The 19,756-nt window shown below is 37.2% G+C and overlaps 1 protein-coding gene and 1 pseudogene across 3 annotated transcripts in view; one reads left to right on the top strand and one right to left on the bottom strand.

Moving 5' to 3' along the window:
- TMEM135 (transmembrane protein 135) overlaps nt 1-19,756 on the top strand; it is a 273,418-nt gene that overhangs the window by 40,042 nt on the left and 213,620 nt on the right. For all 3 annotated transcript variants that reach the window (XM_030829053.1, XM_030829054.1, XM_030829055.1), the window contains one exon: nt 7,676-7,709. In XM_030829053.1, the coding sequence (XP_030684913.1) occupies nt 7,676-7,709 (34 nt within the window). The remainder of the gene's footprint in view (nt 1-7,675; nt 7,710-19,756) is intronic.
- On the bottom strand, nt 8,365-12,546 carry LOC101177917 (annotated as a pseudogene).

The raw sequence follows: 19,756 nt of genomic DNA, 5'->3' as shown, positions 1-19,756 counted from the left end.
ACTATATAAGATAGGACATGATCATAGACTCTTGCTCTAGATTAGACATTTATTCTATTAATTCCTATGCCTTAAGGAAGTATTTTTATACCTTCTAAAACATTCTGACAGTTAAAAACCCATTATACCTTGAAAGATTTTCTGAGATGATTAAATAGCATTTCTTAATAAGCCATTACAGTGTTTAGGAATTTTCACTTTCTTTTATTTCTAGTATCTCCTTATTTATAGAACATATAATTATTTTTATATGTATATTTCATATGCATATATAGGATATATACATATTTAGAATTTAGAAGTTGCATTGTTCCTACTGTATTCCCCAGTGGCCTGTTGTGAAGTGTGATATGTAGTATCATTCAAAACTTTGAGGTTAGCTAAATAATATATACACCAAAGTTCCTGGAAAAAAAACCTATTATTGATTACGCATCTAATTAGAAATGATAATGCTGTTAGATGATAATAATGCTTAGAATTTCAGCAGGATGTGTGGATACTTTTTAATCTACTAAGATGTTACAGAACATTTATTTTATTTAATGTTTTCCTATAAGAATGATGATACTCTGACTACACAGTTCCCGTAGCAGTGGTTCTTTTTTTTTTTGTTTTTTTTTTTGAGACAGAGTTTCACTTGTCATCTAGGCTAGAGTACAGTGGTACAGTCATAGCTCACTGCAGCCTTGATCTCTTGGGCACAGGTGATCCTCCTGCCTCAGTCTCCCGAGTAGCTGGGACCACAGGCATGTGCCACAGTGACCAGGTCAGTTTTTTATTTTTGGTAGAGATGAGATAGCCCAGGCTCTCTCAAACTGATGGGCTTAAGTGATCCTCCTATCTTGGCCTCACAAAGTGCTGGGATTACACATGTGAGGCACTGTGCCTGGCTGCAATTGTTCTTAATACTTTTTTTGATAACACCCCTGGAGGTGTACACCCACTTAAATTTTGTATGCTGCAACTTTGAGAGATTGAATCCCTTCTCCAACCAAAATAAATAGATAAATAAAAGAAGGGAACAATGAGAAAAGCTTTTGTGGTATAAAGGAATATTGGACTGCTTATTTGCTGAGCTTTCCCAGCCTTCTAATCTAGTGACTCTCAGAATGGGAGTGTAGGATATGGGTATCATAATCTCCTGTGAAGTTTAACAAGTTACTTATTGTGCTTCTTGGCCCCAGCTTCTTCTTTTTAGGCCTATGCCATCATCTGTTCTAATGGGCACCTCCCCCTCTCCATCACTGTGTTAGCCATGTTTTAATAGGTAACTTGATTTCCAAAGAGGATTTACTCACCAGTAAGGGAGTGGCCTATTTGTCTTCAGATTTAGGCTAAATATAGTCAAATGTAAAACAATAAAATGGCATTTAACTGACTTCTCAGTTTTTCGTAGTGCTTAACATAACTGAAGATGTGATAAATTATTGCTCTGATATAGTACAGTTATAAAGTTGACATTGGAACAGAGGATGAAGATGTTATGTGAAAGAAATCCTATCAAAGAGTGTGGCTCTATAATCCAACATATCATACCCTTCAGAGATAATGTTCTCTCCGGGTCTGAATTCAGCAAAAGCTATTAAGGAGGTGATTTGGGGAAAGATAAATTGAAATTTTGAGAACAGAATAGGACTTAATCTAATAGCAATACATTCTCTGCTTTTTCATAATAGTAACAGTATGTGAAGGCTTTAGTCTTCCTCAAAGAATAGAAGCCTGTTAGGATGCCATGTTAAACAAGCAAGTGAATTACAGAACTTAAAGATGATTTAGGGCCAGGTACGGTGGCTCATGCCTGTTATTCCAGCACTTTGGGAGGCCGAGGTGGGCAGATTGCTTGAGCTCAGGATTTCGAGACCAGCCTGGCCAACATGGCGAAACCTTGCTCTATCCAAAATACAAAAAATTAGCTGGGTGTGGTGGTGTGTGCCTGTGGTGCCAGCTACTCGGGAGGCTGGGGTGGGAGGATGCCTTGTGCCTGGGAGGTGGAAGTTTCAGTGAGCCAAGATTACACCACTGCACTCCAGCCTGGGTGACAGAGCAAGACTGTCTCAAAAACAAACAACAACAAAAAAGATAATTTAGTAGTGCAAAGATTTTCTGTAGAAGTAATGCATTGGACAGAACCTGAAACTGGAGTCAGATGAACTGACTCCGAATTCCAGCTTCTCTTTTTGTTACTTTTACCTTTTTAAGGAAACCACTTCACTTCTCTGATTCTTGGTCTTCAATAGAGTAAGGATAATGGTATCTGCCTTACACTTCATGGTCCTATTGGGTGGGTAAAATTTGATTTCATAATATTGATTTTACCTTGTAGATTGTTAAGTTTTATGCAACTTTAAGGAGGTCTGATCACTTCTTTGCTAATAAATTGGTATCATTAATTGGCCCTCCCTTGTCCTAGTGGTTATCTTTGGTGATTATATGTCTATAATACACTTTTTTTCTGTAAGGATGTGTTCTTAGAAATACCTTGTTGGCTGTGTCTAGTAATTCCATAATCATTTGTTTAGTGCCTCGTATGCCTTAGGTGTGAGGTATTGATGCAGGATTTTTCTTGTCCACTTTGCCAACTGGAGACCTCCACAGCTGGTGATGCCCCCCTGCCCTGCACCCAGGCCTTGCTTAGCCCCAGGCCTTCCACTGGAGGCAGCACCTCTACGTGGCCCGCCTGTGTTATGGCTTGTACCCACGTTTGGCAGTTTCCAGGCTCTTGTTCCATGTCCAAGAAGAATTAGGATATGCTGATAATTTGAAGGGTGAAGAGGGCAGAGAAGAATTTTATTGAGCGGTGGAACAGCTCAGCGGAGAGGAGACGCGGGGGTGGTCCCCCACCCCCACAGTTTGGTTTTTTGTTCCTCTCAGTGTGCCTGTGTCTGGGGCTTTTATGGCCTCAGAATAGGGAAGTGCTTGCTGATTGGTTTGTGAGTATGCAAAAAAGTTTAAAACAAAGACTACTCAAAGGTGGGCACGACAGCATAGAAAACCAATTAGGAAAGGGTAGGTATATGTAAAATAGGTGGAGGGTGGGGATTAATTGGAGGAAAGTATGCCAAACAGGAAGGCAAGTTCTTAATCTGGTCTTTGGATTTGACTTGTGGCTTGGCTTTCAGGCTTTAAACTGTGTTCCGCTTGGAGGTAGGATTTCACCAGGGACCCACCCCTATCTGCCTAGGCATTTGACTGCCTCCTGCTGCTATCAATTTCCCCTTCTGGAGGGGTACATCTAATTGCTGTTAGGTTAAGGATGATGACCAATCTTAACTGCTTTCTGCTGACAGGGGGTGCTGTTTTGGGAAAATGGCAGTCATGTCTCTCTTAGAGGCCTATCTAAGGGTCCCCAGTAAAAGGGAGCCATCATTTGAGGCTACGGTTGCATGACTGTTTGGAGTTTGATGGCCTGAAGGTGAGAAGAGACAAACCAGGATATTAGAAGACATGTAACAAAACAAAACATGGGGGTAAGCACAGCTCAAAAACTCTGAGGCTGCTGACATGCCCAGATAACTGGTGGCTATAGTTATGCCTCCTAAGACTTGGGTGCATGGGGCTTGGTTTGGTTAGCTCCTTTGGTCTCATTTTCAAAAAAAAAAAAAAAAAAACCTTCAGGTTATGGGCACCCCATTTATTCTCACCACCTGGCAGGATTTGCAGGATAATTGCCCAGAATTAGAATGTTGATCCAGATTTTTACATTACCCATCCATTTTTTTTCTTCTTATCTGCAGCCAGAGATCACTGGTTGGTTCACAGGAATAAGCAGGGTTAGTCTAAAATGCAGACAAAACTTAAAAACAACTAATGAGGTGAGAATTTAATTACAAGTGTATGATAAGTTTTGAAACTTACTTCTTTCTCTCCAGTCCTCATTTTGTTGCAAACAAGTCATGATAGGACCGAGTTGTTTGCAGAATAAACTTTAGTGTTATACGTGGCTTAATCATTTGCATCAAGTACACCAAGAATAATTATTTTCACATAGGCTTTTAAAATTGGCTCTGATGGAACTCTATTCCATACGGAATCTCAGATAAGACTGTTTTTTTGTTTTTTGTTTTTTTTTTGAGATGGAGTTTTGCTCTTGTTGCCCAGGCTTGAGTGCAATGGCGCGATCTTGGCTCACTGCAACCTCCGCCTCCTGGGTTCAAGTGATTCTCCTGCCTCAGCCTCCTGAGTAGCTGGGATTACAGGCATGCACCACCACGCCTGGCTAATTTTTTGTATTTTTAGTAGAGATGGGGTTTCTTCATGTTGGTCAGGCTGGTCTCGAACTCCTGATCCCAGGTGATCCGCCCTCCTTGGCCTCCGGAAGTGTTGGGATTACAGGTGTGAGCCACCACACCTGGTTCAGATAAGACTTTTTAAAGCCGAGCTCAGCCATGGGTTTGTACCCTCAAATACCTGTGAATTGGGTAAATTCCTCTCTTCTTGAGGTGTCAAGATAACTTGGGGCTCCTGGACCTGATAGAAAGTGACATTCTTTACTCACCACAAGTTAGGAACCCTGTACAGGAACTGTGTAGACAGGGTATGAGGCCAGTTTCCCCAAGGGGCTTTTATTGTTTCTGCAAGTCAAGCTTAATTCCTTAAAGGGAAGCACACCCTTCCAGTCAAAGCCTTGGTAAAACAACCAGTCTCTCCAGTTGTGTCTTGTTGCAAAAGAAAATGGATTCTTATTGCAGTGATACAAATAACTATATTACCCTATGTTAAGAATGCTCACAAAGTTTCCAAATTCTGAAGAAACCAAGCAGAAAGAAACAAATATTCTCCAAACTTTGTTCATAGGAGTATACCTTACTTAATTGTTGAAAACTGTAGATAGCTCGAGAAAAACTTCGTGACTCTGAAAAATAAAACAAGGATCAGCAATGTTTTAAGCAAAAGGTTAAAAAAGATTACTTAAGTTTTCTTAGTTCAGTACATTCAGTTAACTCTTGTCCTGCTTGATATTCATGAACATTTCAGCTCTTCATGAGTCCTGAATGATTTTCCTTTATTCCAATGTCACAATCTCCAAAGATATTAGAAACCTGCATTTAAGAGCACCTGTCAAAGTCCTGTAGCTGATTATAAACCATTTTTGGAAGAGGATCAAGACAACTGTCTGTGAATGACAAAATGTCCAGGATAGCTCCAGTCAAAAACACAATTGTCAAAGAAATTTGTTTATTTCTGTGGTTTACAATAACAACATAATAACCTTAATTATGACTGAGCACCAGCATGATGCCGTAAGTGGAAAATTTCACATTTAAGTACTGAACACAAACTTTGTTTCATGCACAAAATTACTAAAAATGTTATATAAAATTGCATTAAGTTGTATGTATTTAGGTTGGTGCAAAAGTAATTGCAGTTTTTGCCAAGTATAAGGTGTATATGAAACATAAATGAATTTTATGTTTAGACTTGGGTCTCATCCCCAAGTTATTTCATTATGTATATGCAAATACTACAAAATACAAAAAATCAAAAATTGGAAACACTTCTAGTCTCAGGCATTTTGGATAAGGGATACTCAGCTTTAGCTCATTTCACCTTGAAATGCATTTGTCAGCGGGGTACGGTAGCACATGCCTGTAATCCCAGAACTTTGGGGTGCCAGGGCAGGAGGATTGCCTAAATCCAGATACTTGAACCAGCTTGGACAGCATAGCAAGACTGTGCCTCTACAGAAAATTAAAAAATTAGTAGGCATGATGGTGTGCACCTGTAGTTTCAGCTATTTGGGAAACTGAGGCAGTAAGATCACTTGAGCCCAGGAGTTTGAGACTGCAGTGAGCTATGACTGTACTACTGCACTCCAGCCTGGGTGACAGAATGAGATCCTGTCTCAAAAAAAAAAAAAAAAAAAAAAAAAAAAAAGAAAAAGAAAAAAAATTGTCAGGCTCTCTCACAGAAAGTAAAGAAATATTTTTATTTTGGAATTTGTAATATATATTTTTTTCTTCATATGTAACCAGCCTTTGGTAAAAATGGGTATCCCTTGAGAAGCACTTAACTTTTCTTTCTTCAGTGTATGTGGGATTCTTGGATGTTAATGTTACTCTAATTTATCTCAGTATAACTTATTTAGAATAAGCAATATTAGAGTATTTTTGATTTAGAATTTGGTAGGAGCTAATGGTGAGAACACTTTCAATCCATATGTAAAAATCATAGAAAAAAGGACATTAAAAAACCTTATAGATAATCTTACAAGTGATTTTATTATTATTTTCTTTTCCTAACTTTTCAGTTCAGGAGTACATGTGTAGAATGTGCAGGTTTCTGCCATGTTGGTTTGCTGCATAGATCATCCTATCACCTTTACCAGTGATTTTTAAAAATTCTTTTTGTAAGGGCAATTGGGTTCTCTTGTTCTGCTGAAATGCATTAGGATCTACTGGGGAGAGATTGCTAGGAGTGTATGGCACTGCGTGTGTGGCACTGTGGGTCCTATATCCCCTTCCCCTTTCAACCAGAGTAGGTCCAATGTTATATTTTATATACTGGTGATAATGTAAATTTTTTCTTTAATAATTTTTATGTTAAAAAAGTAGATTTAATAAGTAGATAACTAGTCCCTCAAATGTTCCCTAATTTTAATGACAAAATTACAGAGTCCCAGAGTACCTAACTTTACTTTAGTACTGTTCAGTTAAATCATACTGCCTGCATGTGGCTTTAGGAATATTAAAAATCTTACTAAACCATTTAAAATAACGAACATTCAGGACTCTGTATGAATCGGGCATTAAGAAGATTTCATTGACAATATCAATATGAAGATTCGGCATATTTAAATGAATGTTATTTGACATTGGTACTTTTTAGATATATTTTATTTTCTTTGAGTACTGAAAATGTTCATAAAGGAAACTAAAATAAGTTTTTGTAATTTTCAGAGGTCGAACTCTGACCTTGAATTCTTAAAACCTATTGAAGACATTTCCTAGAGAACAGAATGTGCTTCCTTCATTTCTCATATGCAGCATAAGCTAAATAGACTGATTAAGGGCAGAAAAAAGTTGTTATGTTTGACTTTCTACCTGAATTTTTATTAAATAAGTTTGGTAAATATGCAGTTTTTGTGTAAAGTGTTTATAGAACTTTTGTTTGTCCTTTGGCATTAGAAAGTTCCCTTAGTGCCTGACTTTTCATTTAAAATGAAATTAAAACCAATGTGATTTAGTATGATTTGTAATATTATTTAATGAAATAAACAATTGTATTGTGTGTGAAACAGATAGAGGGCTTGTTTTATTTATTTTTTGATAAATTTTTATTTGGTCAGAATTGTTCTTTACTTTTTGGCAAGATGAATTAGAATTCTTTATTACAAAATTTAGATTTCTCTAGCATAAACATAGACTAGTAAGAAATTATACCACCCTTGCCAATAACAAATAACAATGGGGAAATAGTAATTTTAAATATTTACTTAATGACCTCTAAGAATATTTAATGACCACAAAACAAGTGATTTTGTGGAATTTATTTAGATGCAGCTAAATTTAGGTCACAGAGAAATTAGTTCAGCATAATTTACCCGTTTTTCTAAGATACCAGTACATTTCCCAATTTCCGAGAATATAATTCTTTTTATAGACTTCTAATAAATGATAAAGTGATTATTAAGTCAAATTGAAGTTTAATATCTTCCTTTTAAAATTATTTGCAGGAGAGGGCTGCTCACAATTTATATGGCCAACTTGGTAAGTATTTTGTTTTAACCTTTGATGTCTTCCCATAAGCTATATCTTTTTAAAATCATGTTTTCTTAAAAAAAGTAAAAGGGAAGCCACTTGTATTTGAGGATAATCTTCTCTGTGTTAATGGATAGACTTAAATGTTCAAAAAAGCCTTGATATCATCTATATGATTGAATTTCACTTATTTTAGAAGGAAATCACTGTCTTGTGCTCTTCATTGCCCTTTTAAAGTTTACGTCTTCATCTTTGATAGGCTATACTTCTATGTGTATATATCTGTCTCTTTATATCTCTTTATATATATAATTTCATATTCTGCCTCTGTTGTGATTTCTTATGGGAAAAATGATATAAGGATGGGTTTTTATGATGTATATTCTTCTTGAATATTAAAACAACATTGGTACTATCTCCAAACACTCAGTGCATTTAATAATATAATTAGCTAGGCTTCCAAATTTTTAAGTTTACAGAAATGAAGTTAATGTTATGTTGTTTGATATTCTTTAAAGTAAATATATAATCAAGGTTATATAAATTTTATTGCCAAGTTAATATTTTAAAAACATTTACATTGAAATCTTTTCAGGTTGTTTAATAGACTTGATAGTCAACATTAAAAAATTTAACTAGGAGAGATTAATAATTATTTATTTACCTAAGGTTTAGTTCTTGAATTCTGTAACAAGGGAGTATATTTCAGAGTTACATTTAGCAATTCATTTTAGTTATAAAATATTTACTTTTTGCTCTGTACTTTTGTGTTTCTGTGCTAGATGCTGGTAAACAAGAGATAGCTTTTGCATTCATGGAGTTTTACTCTCTAGTGGGAGAAGTCACGGCACAAATAATAATGTATGAAAAGGACTGAAAGATGATTTATAGGGTTCTGTGGAAATTATATAGCACCAAACTATTCTGGGTGTGTGGGGTTGGGTCAGAGAAAAGTGGGTGTAACCCCTTTTGAGTCATAGACCTCTATGAGAATCTGATGACATATATGGACATTCTGTATAGAAAACTGCTCATGTAAGGAGTGATACCTAAATTTCATTTCAGAGTGTTCATGGACCACCAATTAAGAAAGCCTAGAGTATGCCATCAAGTAAACTTATTTTAAAATACTTCAGAAAATTAGGAGTTCTAAGGACTTTTAATTGTAATGAAATGGAAATTTCAGGACAGCAGGAGAGTAGGATTTCTTTTTGGCATTATTCTCCTTGAAAGAATTCTTACTAGAATATAAGCTCTTGAGCGTCTAAATAGAGTCTGTCATGTAGTAGAGATTTGATAAATATTTGTTGAATTAATGACAATCTTGCTGGGTATAGAATTCTAGATTAACAATGATTTAAAGATAATCCTTTATCTTTGTTCTCTGTAGTTACTTTTTGTAGTCTGTTGGTTTTACTTTTTAGGTATTCTCTCTTTTTTTCTCAATTTTTTTAAGATTTACTTTGGAAGAATTTATTTTTGGCATATTGGGTTTACTAGGATATATATTTATTTTTATTTAGTTTGGTCAGAACTCAGCTTTTGTAGTCCGAGAATTCATGGTTAGTTCTGGAATTAAATTCTTATCCATCTCCTCTTTGAATCTTGCTTCTCCCCATTCTCTATATTCTATTGTTTTGGAACCCCTTTGACATGCATGTTAAACATTCTTATGTACCTCTTCATGTTTTCTTAATCGCTCTTTAACATTTTCCTACTTTTTCATCTCTTTGTGCTGAATTCTGGTTATCTTTTCAGATTTATCTTCAGGTTAACTCATCTATTTACCTGTTTCCATTTATTTTATTTATTTTATTTTTTTGGTCTCATTGTATTGCCCAGGCTAGAGTACAGTGGTGTGATCACGGCTCACTACAGCTCGAACTCCTGGGCGCAAGCAATCCTCCTACCTCAGCCTCCCAAGTAGCTGGGACCACAGGCATGTACCACAATGTCCGGCTATTTCTTTTTACTTTTATTTTTGTAGAGATGGGATGTTGCCTATGCTGGTCTCAGACTCTTGGGCTCAAGTGATCCTTTTGCCTTGGCCTCCCAAAGTGCTGTGATTATAGGCAAGAGCCACTGTGCCCAGCCAATTTACTTGTTGTTTTTATGTATTATTATTATTTTTTGAGATGGAGTCTCGCTCTGTCACCCAGGCTGGAATGCAGTGGTGTGATATCGGCTCACTGCAACCAGTGCCTCCCGGGTTCAAGTGATTCTCCTGCCTTAGTCTCCTGAGTAGCTGGGATTACAGGTGTGCACCATCACGCCTGGCTAATTTTTTTTGTATTTTTAGTAGAGACGGGGTTTCACCATGTTGGTCAGGCTGGTCTTGAACTCCTGACCTCGTGATCTGCCTGCCTCAGCCTCCCAAAGTGCTGTTATTACAGGCATGAGCCACCACACCTGGCCAATTTACTTGTTTTTTCTGCTGAACCTGTCCAGTAAAAATTCAGTTTGAGTGATGATATTTTAATTTTAAAAAGATGATAAACACCAGACTTAACATAAAATCCAGATTTTATGTTAATTAAATGTTAAGTAAATAATCATCTAACATACCTCCACAGTACTTTTTTCCATCATATATTGGTTATAAACTCCATTCATTTCTTCATATGATTTTATATTATAATTTTCTTTTGAAAAAATTACTAAGACAATACTGATTTTATACAAGGAATTTCCATCATGATCTTTCATTTATTTCTAAAATAATAGACTCTGGGTTTTTTAATTGGTCATGAAACTTTGATTGCTTTGGTGTCACCAGCTTTGGTTGGAGACTACTTGGAATATTTGAATGTCAATGTAAACTTTATTCCCCAAAAGCCAAATTACATATGGCTAGACTTCCTTTTCAGTTCCTATATAATACTTTTCTGAAGCTGTCACGCTACAGGTTCTTATTATTTGTCTCTCATTTTCTTCTTACAGCCTAGGACCAATTCTGTGTTTGATATATTTCTCATTTTGTTATAATTTTTCAGTAATTTAGAGGTCTTGGAATGAGTTCTGTGCTATTACTGGCAGACTCTGGATCTGGAGCTCCTCATTACTTCTTCTCCCCTTTTTTCAATAATACTTCCTTCAATTCCCTCTACCTAGTCTTTCCTCTGGCTCATTAGAAATTACAATATAGTCTGGGTGTGGTGGTATAGGCCTGTAGTCCCAGCTACTTGAGAGGCTGAGGTGGGAGGATTGCTTGAGGGCAGTAGCCCAAGACCAACCTGGTTAACATAATGAGACCCCGTATCTTTTTGCAGTGAAGTCTGACTTGATTCATCTTGTGTCTTTCTGAGCACTCAATGAATCTGCAACCAGAACCTCAGGTGACTTATAGTTGCTCCCAGATGTTTGAATTTTTTCTTCCATTATTTTCTCAATATTCTTTAAACTGAATCCCATTTGTGTAGCTTCTTGTACCATAGGATTTTGAAAGATAGTATAATCCATTCTTACAGTTAGTGATGACATTTTTTTTCAGCACTTCTCACCAGTGACTCCTCAAGTGAATGGGTTAAATGGATATTATTTATATATTCTTGTTCCTTCTCCTGTAATAGATATTTACACCTTGGATACCACTTAGCATGTTGTTCCCAGGAGTGTTCAATGGGTTTCCATCAGTTAGCCTTCTTCCACAGCAAAAGCATTTTACTTTATCACCTTTACCTAAAGCATAAAATTCAGCTCCTGCACGCTGCTGCTTGTTAACTGAGTACATCCACATCCACAAAGTAATGATCTGTGCTTCATAATCCTCCATGGATGGATTTCTTCAGAGGTTTTGTTGAATTGGGGAAATTCCTATCAGAACTCACAATGTCAGATTCACTTCAAATATTAACATTCTGGCCCAAAACAAAGAAGCAATTAAGAAAGTGTTGCCTATGTTCTTCTGCCACCAGCCAGCACTATAAGGTTCCCAATTTTTCAGTTTTCTACCACAATAAAAGCACTGCACTTGGGCATCAATACTTGTGTATTAGAGTTCAGCACTAACTAACTGTCTTGGGGTTAAGTGGGCGTAGTTTGGCCAGTTCTGGAATGACTATAATTGAGCTTCCTCACTATACATCGTGGGTTTCTTGGGTTTATGGTATCTGATACGTCTAAAGCCTGTCCAGTTATCAAAAGATAATCTGCATGAATCTCAGATGGCCTAAGGCAAATTGATTACTGTTTCCCAGTTTTCAACTTTGTACTGACCATTTTGGATACTAAGATTTGCAGGTTGTGTGGCACTATTTTAAAAGTAAATGCCGGCCGGGCGCGGTGGCTCACACCTGTAATCCCAGCACTTTGGAAGGCTGAGGTGGGCAGATCACGAGGTCAGGAGATCGAGACTATCCTTGCTAACACAGTAAAACTCCGTCTCTACTAAAGATACCAAAAATTAGCCGGGCGTGGTGGCGGGCATCTGTAGTCCCAGCTACTCGGGAGGCTGAGGCAGGAGAATGGTGTGAACCTGGGAGGTGGAGCTGGCAGTGAGCTGAGATCGCGCCACTGCACTCCAGCCTGTGCAACAGAGTGAGACTCCGTCTCAAAAAAAAAAAAAGCCGTTGGTAATCTGCAGTTTGGGATGCTTTCTTGTGTCTGCCAACTGCTGAGTCTCCATATTGCCTTCTATCTACTCCTGCATGACCACTAAAGCACCACATGGTATCTCCTTCACCAATATAAAGAAAACCTACTTGTGCCAGTGTTGATGCTGAAACAGGACTACTACTTGGAAAACTAGCAAAAGTTTTTAATCCGTTAAACTCTTCTACAAATTCTTCATCCTTATTGATGTCTGCAGGTACACAGTTTTAGATCCTTCAAAATTGTTAAAAGCCATCTTCTCTTGAAAATAGGACTTGTTCACCTTTTCTTAGGTGTCAAAGAGTTTGGAAGGCAGTCTTGGAGAGTGTAAGCTACCCACCCTCCCACCCAGCTATAACTTCCTTCGACAGTCCTGGGAACCCAGTCACGGAGCCCTTGCTGGGTGGGTGTGGCTTTCCTGCCCTCCCCAGCAGCCTATAATATCATTTTATACAGAGAAAATAAAAAAGATATTTCAGTCTTTCTTCTTGCATTATTGATCACATGTGCTTTAATAATTATTCATATTTGGAATAGTTAAAACCATGTTAATACACAATCACCTTTTTTTGAATACTGATACAGGTAGTGATTCTCAAGCATAGGCATTCTTAAAAATTTTCTGTAGTACAGTTTCCGTTGGGAAAAAACCCTACAAAGTTATGTTGCATTTATAATAATTATAATTGTATTCACTTCATTTCCTTGACAGGAGAGAACTTGGATTTTGGTTAGGCTTTGATAAGAGTCAGATCTTCTGCTTACTACTTTGCATGTCTGATGATTGGTAGAAGTTTTAACCATCTATCTTTTAGCCATGTGCATTTTAAATTTATTTCTTTTTCATTACCCACATATTTTCAGGGCTTGGCACCCTAGGATGTATCTATATATCATTATGTCCTCTGGTTCTTCACCTTTGTGTCATGACGGGGTAAGTTGGCACAGTAGACAACAGAGTATTCCTGGAAGCCATTCTTTTTTTTTTTTTTTTTTTTTCAATACAGGGTCTGGCTCTGTCACCCAGGCTGGAGTGCGGTGGCATGATCTTGACTCACTGCAACCTCTGCCTCCTGGGTTCAAGCGATTCTCCTGCCTCAATCCCCAGAGTAGCTGGGATTACAGGCGCACACTGCCATGCCTGGCTAATTTTTGTATTTCCAGTACAGACGGGGTTTCACCATGTTGGCCAGGCTGGTCTTGAACTCCTGACCTCAAGTGATCTGCCCGCCTCGGTCTCCCAAAGTGCTGGGATTACAGGTGTGAGCCACCGTGCCTGGTTGCCACTCTTTTAATGAGCCACTAGGAATCAATGTTCTATACCTAAAAGCAACTGGAAAGTAAATTAATGAATATATCATGCTAAACCCAAACTCAATATATCTTGCTAAACTCAACTTTGGATCCCAAAACCTAATGCTGTTCATCACAAGCTGAAGTGTGACAGAGAAATCAGAATGTAAAATGATAGAATCTTAACTATCTATGGTTAAAATATCTTATTTTTGCAAACGTTACCAATATGTGACTATGTGAGCAGATTTTGTAGGGCTCTTTTCGAGGCTTGCAAGAAGCCTGTGGTTATGGGGGGTCTTTATGTTTCTCTGGCTTCCTCTTACCACCACTGTCTCCTTCCTCATTCTCCACTTCAGCCACACTGCCCTCTCTGGTGTTGAGTGAGCATAACAAGCATGCTTTCTCTTCAGGGCTTTGATACTTGCTGTTCGCTCTGTTTTGAGCTCTTATCGCCAGATATCTGCATGGCTTGCTGTTTCATTTCACTGAGACTGCTGAAATGTCACTGTTGTGAGGCCTTCCACATCTATCTCACATAGTAACAGTCACTCTTCATGTCACTTATACCTCTGCAGTCCCAAACCTCTGTATCTTTTTTTCATGGAATTGATCAACATCTAACATATATCTTTTTTGCTTATTATTTTATTGTCTGTCTTCCCACCTTGGAATTTAAGCTTCATGAATGTAGAGTTTTTGTGTGTTTTATACATTGCTGTATCATGCCTAGAACAGTACCTAAAATGTACTTTGTGCCATAATTTGTTAAATGAATCATAGATGAATGTGTTTATTAACCCATCTATGCTGGAGGTTGCAAATTTTTTTTTTTGTGAAAAATCAGACCTTGGCGATGACCTTGAGCAGTAGGAAAAAAATAACTCCTGTAAGCTTAGCGTTCCAATAATGGAACACTAGGCATAAATGGGTTAAAGAGAAGGATTTATAGGAGACATACCAAATCATACCTAGATGTTTATTTTAAAGCTTGTTTTAAATATTTTAGGTTGGTGCAAAAGTAATGGTGGTTTTGCTGTAATATTATTTACTTTACAAGTAAAACCTTGCTTTATTTGACTGCATTAATGTTGTATTTTAGATTAAAAGATACAAAGATTAAAAGTTGGTCATTGTGGTACATAGATGAAGTACGTGACTTATTTTGAACTGCGTGTGAACACTTCTGTTTTGCCACCTCATGGTGTTGTAATCAGAATCCAGAAAAATAAATAGCTTGAGGAAATCATCTACTTTAAAACGATAAACTTAAATTATTAAGTGATAATAAATACTACAACCTGAGAAGAATTTAAAACAATTGATTAATCTTGGTTATAGATTATTTATATTGTATAACAAAGTATCTTAAATTTTTTTTTTTTTTTTTTTTGAGATTGAGTCTTGCTCTGTCGCCCAGGCTGCAGTGCAGTGGTGCAATCTCGGCTCACTGCAAGCTCCGCCTCCTGGGTTCACGCCATTCTCCTGCCTCAGCCTCCCAAGTAGCTGGGACTACAGGCGCCCGCCACCATGCCCGGCTAATTTTTTGTATTTTAAGTAGAGATGGGGTTTCACCGTGTTAGCCAGGATGGTCTTGATCTCCTGACCTCGTGATCTGCCTGCCTTGGCCTCCCAAAGTTCTGGGATTACAGGTGTGAGCCACCGTGCCCAACCAAATATCTTAAATTTTCTTAATGGCTTTGTTATTGTGCTGCTTTTCTTATGTTTTCAAGAAAACTTTAAAATATTATGCCTGCATGCTAGAATAGATTTGAGTTTTGGTGTATTTTTTTAGATACTCACGTGCTTTTCTATAGTAGCACATGGTATATACTTCAATACCCAAATACTGTGTGTATTCATACACTTATTTAAAAATTATAAGTAAACTTTCTAAAACTTTTGTGTGTTGCCTGCTTTAGATTGTAAATTCCTGGGAAAGAGATCTTTGACTTTGGTATTATTGATGTTGGAGAGCACACTTAAAATAGTGTATTTGAAAAAAATTAAAACTTTTATTTTGAAATAATTATAGATTCATATGCAATTATAAAAAATAATATAGGGATCCCATGTTCTCTTTACCCATTTTCCCCCAATGGTAGCATATCGCAAAACTATAATATAATATCAAAACCAGAATATTTAATTGATACAGTCAAGATACAGAATGTTTCCATCATAGCAACACCCACTTCTCTCCTGTTGTCACCCCTCCTTAACCCCTGTTCATGGTTTTTAGCTATTATGAACAAAGCTGCTATAAATATTCATGTACAGATTTTCATGTTTTTATTGGTCTGGGATAAATGCCCATTAGTGCAGTTGCTGGGTTCATATCGTGGTTACATGTTTTGTGGTGGGTTTTTTTTTTTTTTTTTTTTCGAGATAGAGTTTTACTGTTGCCCAGGCTGGAGTGCAGTGGCGTGATCTCGGCTCACTGCAACCTCCACCTCTCAGGTTCAAGTGATTCTCCTGCCTCAGCCTCCTGAGTAGCTGGGATTACAGGTGTGCGCCACCATGCCTGGCTAATTTTTGTATTTTTAGTAGGGATGGGGTTTCACGTTGTTGGTCAAGCTGGTCTCGAACTCCTGAACTTGTTATCTGCCCTCCTCGGCCTCCCAAAGTGCTGGGATTATAGGCGTGAGCCACCATGTTTAGTTTTTAAAGAAACTGTCAAATGTGTTCCTGAGTGGTGGCTGTACCGTTTTGTTCGGGTTCCCAACCTAGAAGAAACCTTTGAATCTCTAGTTCTTTAAAATGGAAAACTTTTTTGAGGGGGTACATTTGTCTGTAAATTTTAGTATTAGAAAAATTTCTGAGAAAATACAAAATGTGAATTGGTGTTTTTAGCCATTTATAAATGCTCAGTAATTCAAAACTTTAATGAGATCAAAGACTTGACACATAGATTTTGACTATGTCTAAGGGAAAGTGAATTTGAACATGATCATAATATTTTCTGGATACTAATAATTACCTGATACACTTCATCTTCCTTTGTGTCTAAACAGAGCCATTTATTTATTACTGTATAACTTTTACTACATGAAGAGGGTGCTTGTTTCAGAACAGGTAGGGATTTAAAGATTCAGGGAGAACTGAATTCAATCTAAAGGAATAACTTTTTCGTAGGGATTTAAAGATTCAGGGAGAACTGAATTCAATCTAAAGGAATAACTTTTTCTTATGGCTTGATTATATTGCTTACGAGACTAAGTTGAAATTATTGGCTTATAACATCCAACAATAAAATTTCTAAATGTTGTGAGGTTTTATTTAAACAAAATATTAACTGTTTTTTGGTATGTGTTTCTAATTTGGAAAATAAAGAGGAAAGTAAAAGTCATCTGTATTTTAGAGGCCAAGGCAAGTGGATCACCTAAGGTCAGGAGTTTGAGACCAGCCTGGCCAACATGGTGAAATCCCATCTCTACTAAAAGTACAAAAATTAGCCGGGCGTGGTGGTATGTGCCTGTAATCCTAGCTACTAGGGAGGCTGAGGCAGGAGAATCGCTTGAACCCAGGAGGTGGAGGTTGCAGTAAGCCAGCCTTTGCAACAGAGCAATACTCTGTCTAAAAAAAAAGAACTTTAAGAAAAAGAGCCATCAGATACAAGTAAGTTTTGATAAGTTGCAATTATTAGACCATTAGTTTATAGCCTTAATGATTAACTAGCACTTGAAAACATACAAATTGAAGGCAATTGTATTAATACCCATCTGAAAATGTTGCTTTCTTGTTATATGTTAGTTAGCGTGTATTAGAGTGAAAAGTACCCAATTTAAAAAATAGTAGTTTTCTAGATTTTAAATGTTGATAGTGAATTAGTTATTAAAGGTCAAAATGAATGAAATGTATATAGAAATAAGTATAAAGAGTTAAATATTTTCTCTGGCCAAGATATGTCTATAAAATTATGGAAAAATTCTCCTGGGGCTAATATGCCAGAACCAGTTACCCATAAGAGAACACTCAGGGCCGGGCACGGTGACTCACGCTTGTAATCCCAGCACTTTGGGAGGCCGAGGTGGGCAGATCACGAGGTCAGGAGATCGAGACCACGGTGAAACCCCGTCTCTACTAAAAACACAAAAAATTAGCCGGGCGTGGTGGCGGGCTCCTGTAGTCCCAGCTACTCGGAGAGGCTGAGGCAGGAGAATGGCGTGAACCCGGGAGGCGGAGCTTGCAGTGAGCCGAGATTGTGCTACAGCACTCCAGCCTGGGCGTCAGAGCGAGACTCCATCTCAAAAAAAAAAAAAAAAAAAAAGACAACACTTGCTGTTAGAATTTAACTTTGCCACAGTATGATTTAAAAGAGAACACATAAGCAAAATTTGCATTTGCATGATTTTCCTTTATTGTATCAGTTGTGACAATAACTAAGTTTTCCAGTCTTTCAAAATTTATTATATGCTGCTAACATTTGTTTAAAATGTGGTGTCAAATGTAGTTAGTTCACTTACATTTTATTATAAGAAAAAAATTTAAGACATTTAAAAATCCTTCTGTGTGAGTCCTTTTGAAAACTTCTTTGTAATTTTATTTATGCCACCAAACATTTTAATAGTATATACGTTTTAAAATTGTAAACATGCATCTAATGTATGTTAGCAATTTGTCTTTAGCATTTGGTTTTTAATGTTAAACATGCAGTGTCTTTTATTAAAACATCTGTATTTGGTTTTTCAAACATAGGTTTGAAAATGGTGATTCAGGCTAGGCACAGTGGCTCACGCCCGTAATCCCAGCACTTTGGGAGGCCGAGGCGGGCAGATCACCTGAGGTTGGGAGTTCGAGACCAGCCTGACCAACATGGATAAACCCGTCTCTACTAAAAATACAAAATTAACCGGGTGTGGTGGCGCATGCCTGTAATCCCAGCTACTTGGGAGGCTGAGGCAGGAGAATAGCTTGAACCTGGGAGGCGGAGGTTGCATTATGCTGAGATTATGCCATTGCACTCCAGCCCGGGCAACAAGAGCAAAACTCCATCTCAGAAAAAAAAAAAAAAAAAAAAAAGAAGAAAAAGAAGAAAAAAGTGCTTTCTCTTGTTCTTTCACTCAACAGAGAATGATCCCCACAGACCAATCAGTTCTCTGGAAGCACATTCTCTAGCAGACACCAGCTTAGTGTCCTGTAATTCAATTTAATTCTAATACTGTCTACCTGGAGATAGCATCAGATTCCACTGGTTGAGGGCTCAGTTTCATAAGACTGCCTCCACCTCAGATGCCAATAGAAAGTAATAGTTGTTATCTGTACTCCTGACTGATCAGCTATAAATTGGAGTTCCCACTACCCCCTCTTCAAGTTCAGCTAATTTACCAGAGCAGCTCACAGAAAACTCAGGGAAACACTTTGCTTACATTTACTGGTTTATTATAGAGGATATTAGAAAGGTTATGGATGAACAGCCAGATGGACGAGATGCATATGGCAAGATACGGGAAAAGTCTGACAAGAGCAAATGTTGGTATGAATGTATAGGAACTGGAACTATCATATTCCTGCATGTGGGAATGTAAAATTGTTTAACCACTTTGGAAGCCAATTTGACAGTTTATTAAAAGGATAAACATATACTTTTCCATATGAGCCAACCAATCTATTCACAGACATTTACTTTAGAGAAATACATTTTTATTTCTTTTTAATTTATTTTTAATTGCCAAATCATAATTGTATACATCTATGGGGTGCAATGTGATGTTTTGATATATATATGTATGTATATATATATATACAGCGTGTAATGATTAAATCAAATTAACATCACCTCAGTTGTCATTTTTTATAGTGAGACATTTGAAATTTGCTCTTAGCTATAATATATTTTGAAATGTACAATATGTCCTTATTAACTGTGGTCACCCTTTTGTGCAATATATCTCAAAAATTTATTTCTCTTGTCTCACTGAAACTTTATCATCACAACCCCCTCTTCTCTTGGACTCTGTTAACTGCCATTCTACTCTGTACTTCTATGAGTTTGACTTTCTTAAGATTCCACATATAAGTGAGATCATGTGGTATTTTTTTCTGTGCCTGGCTTATTTTAACTTAGCATAATGTCCTCCAGGTTCATTAGGTTGATTCCATGTCTTGGTTATTGTGAATAGTGCTAGAGTGAACATGGGAGTGAAGACATCCCTTTGACATACCGATTTCAG

The sequence above is a fragment of the Nomascus leucogenys genome, chromosome 15, assembly GCF_006542625.1.
Source record: "Nomascus leucogenys isolate Asia chromosome 15, Asia_NLE_v1, whole genome shotgun sequence".
Taxonomy (NCBI): domain Eukaryota; kingdom Metazoa; phylum Chordata; class Mammalia; order Primates; family Hylobatidae; genus Nomascus; species Nomascus leucogenys.
The sequence above is the reverse complement of the archived record's forward strand: the minus strand, read 5'-3'. Positions and strand labels throughout refer to the sequence as shown.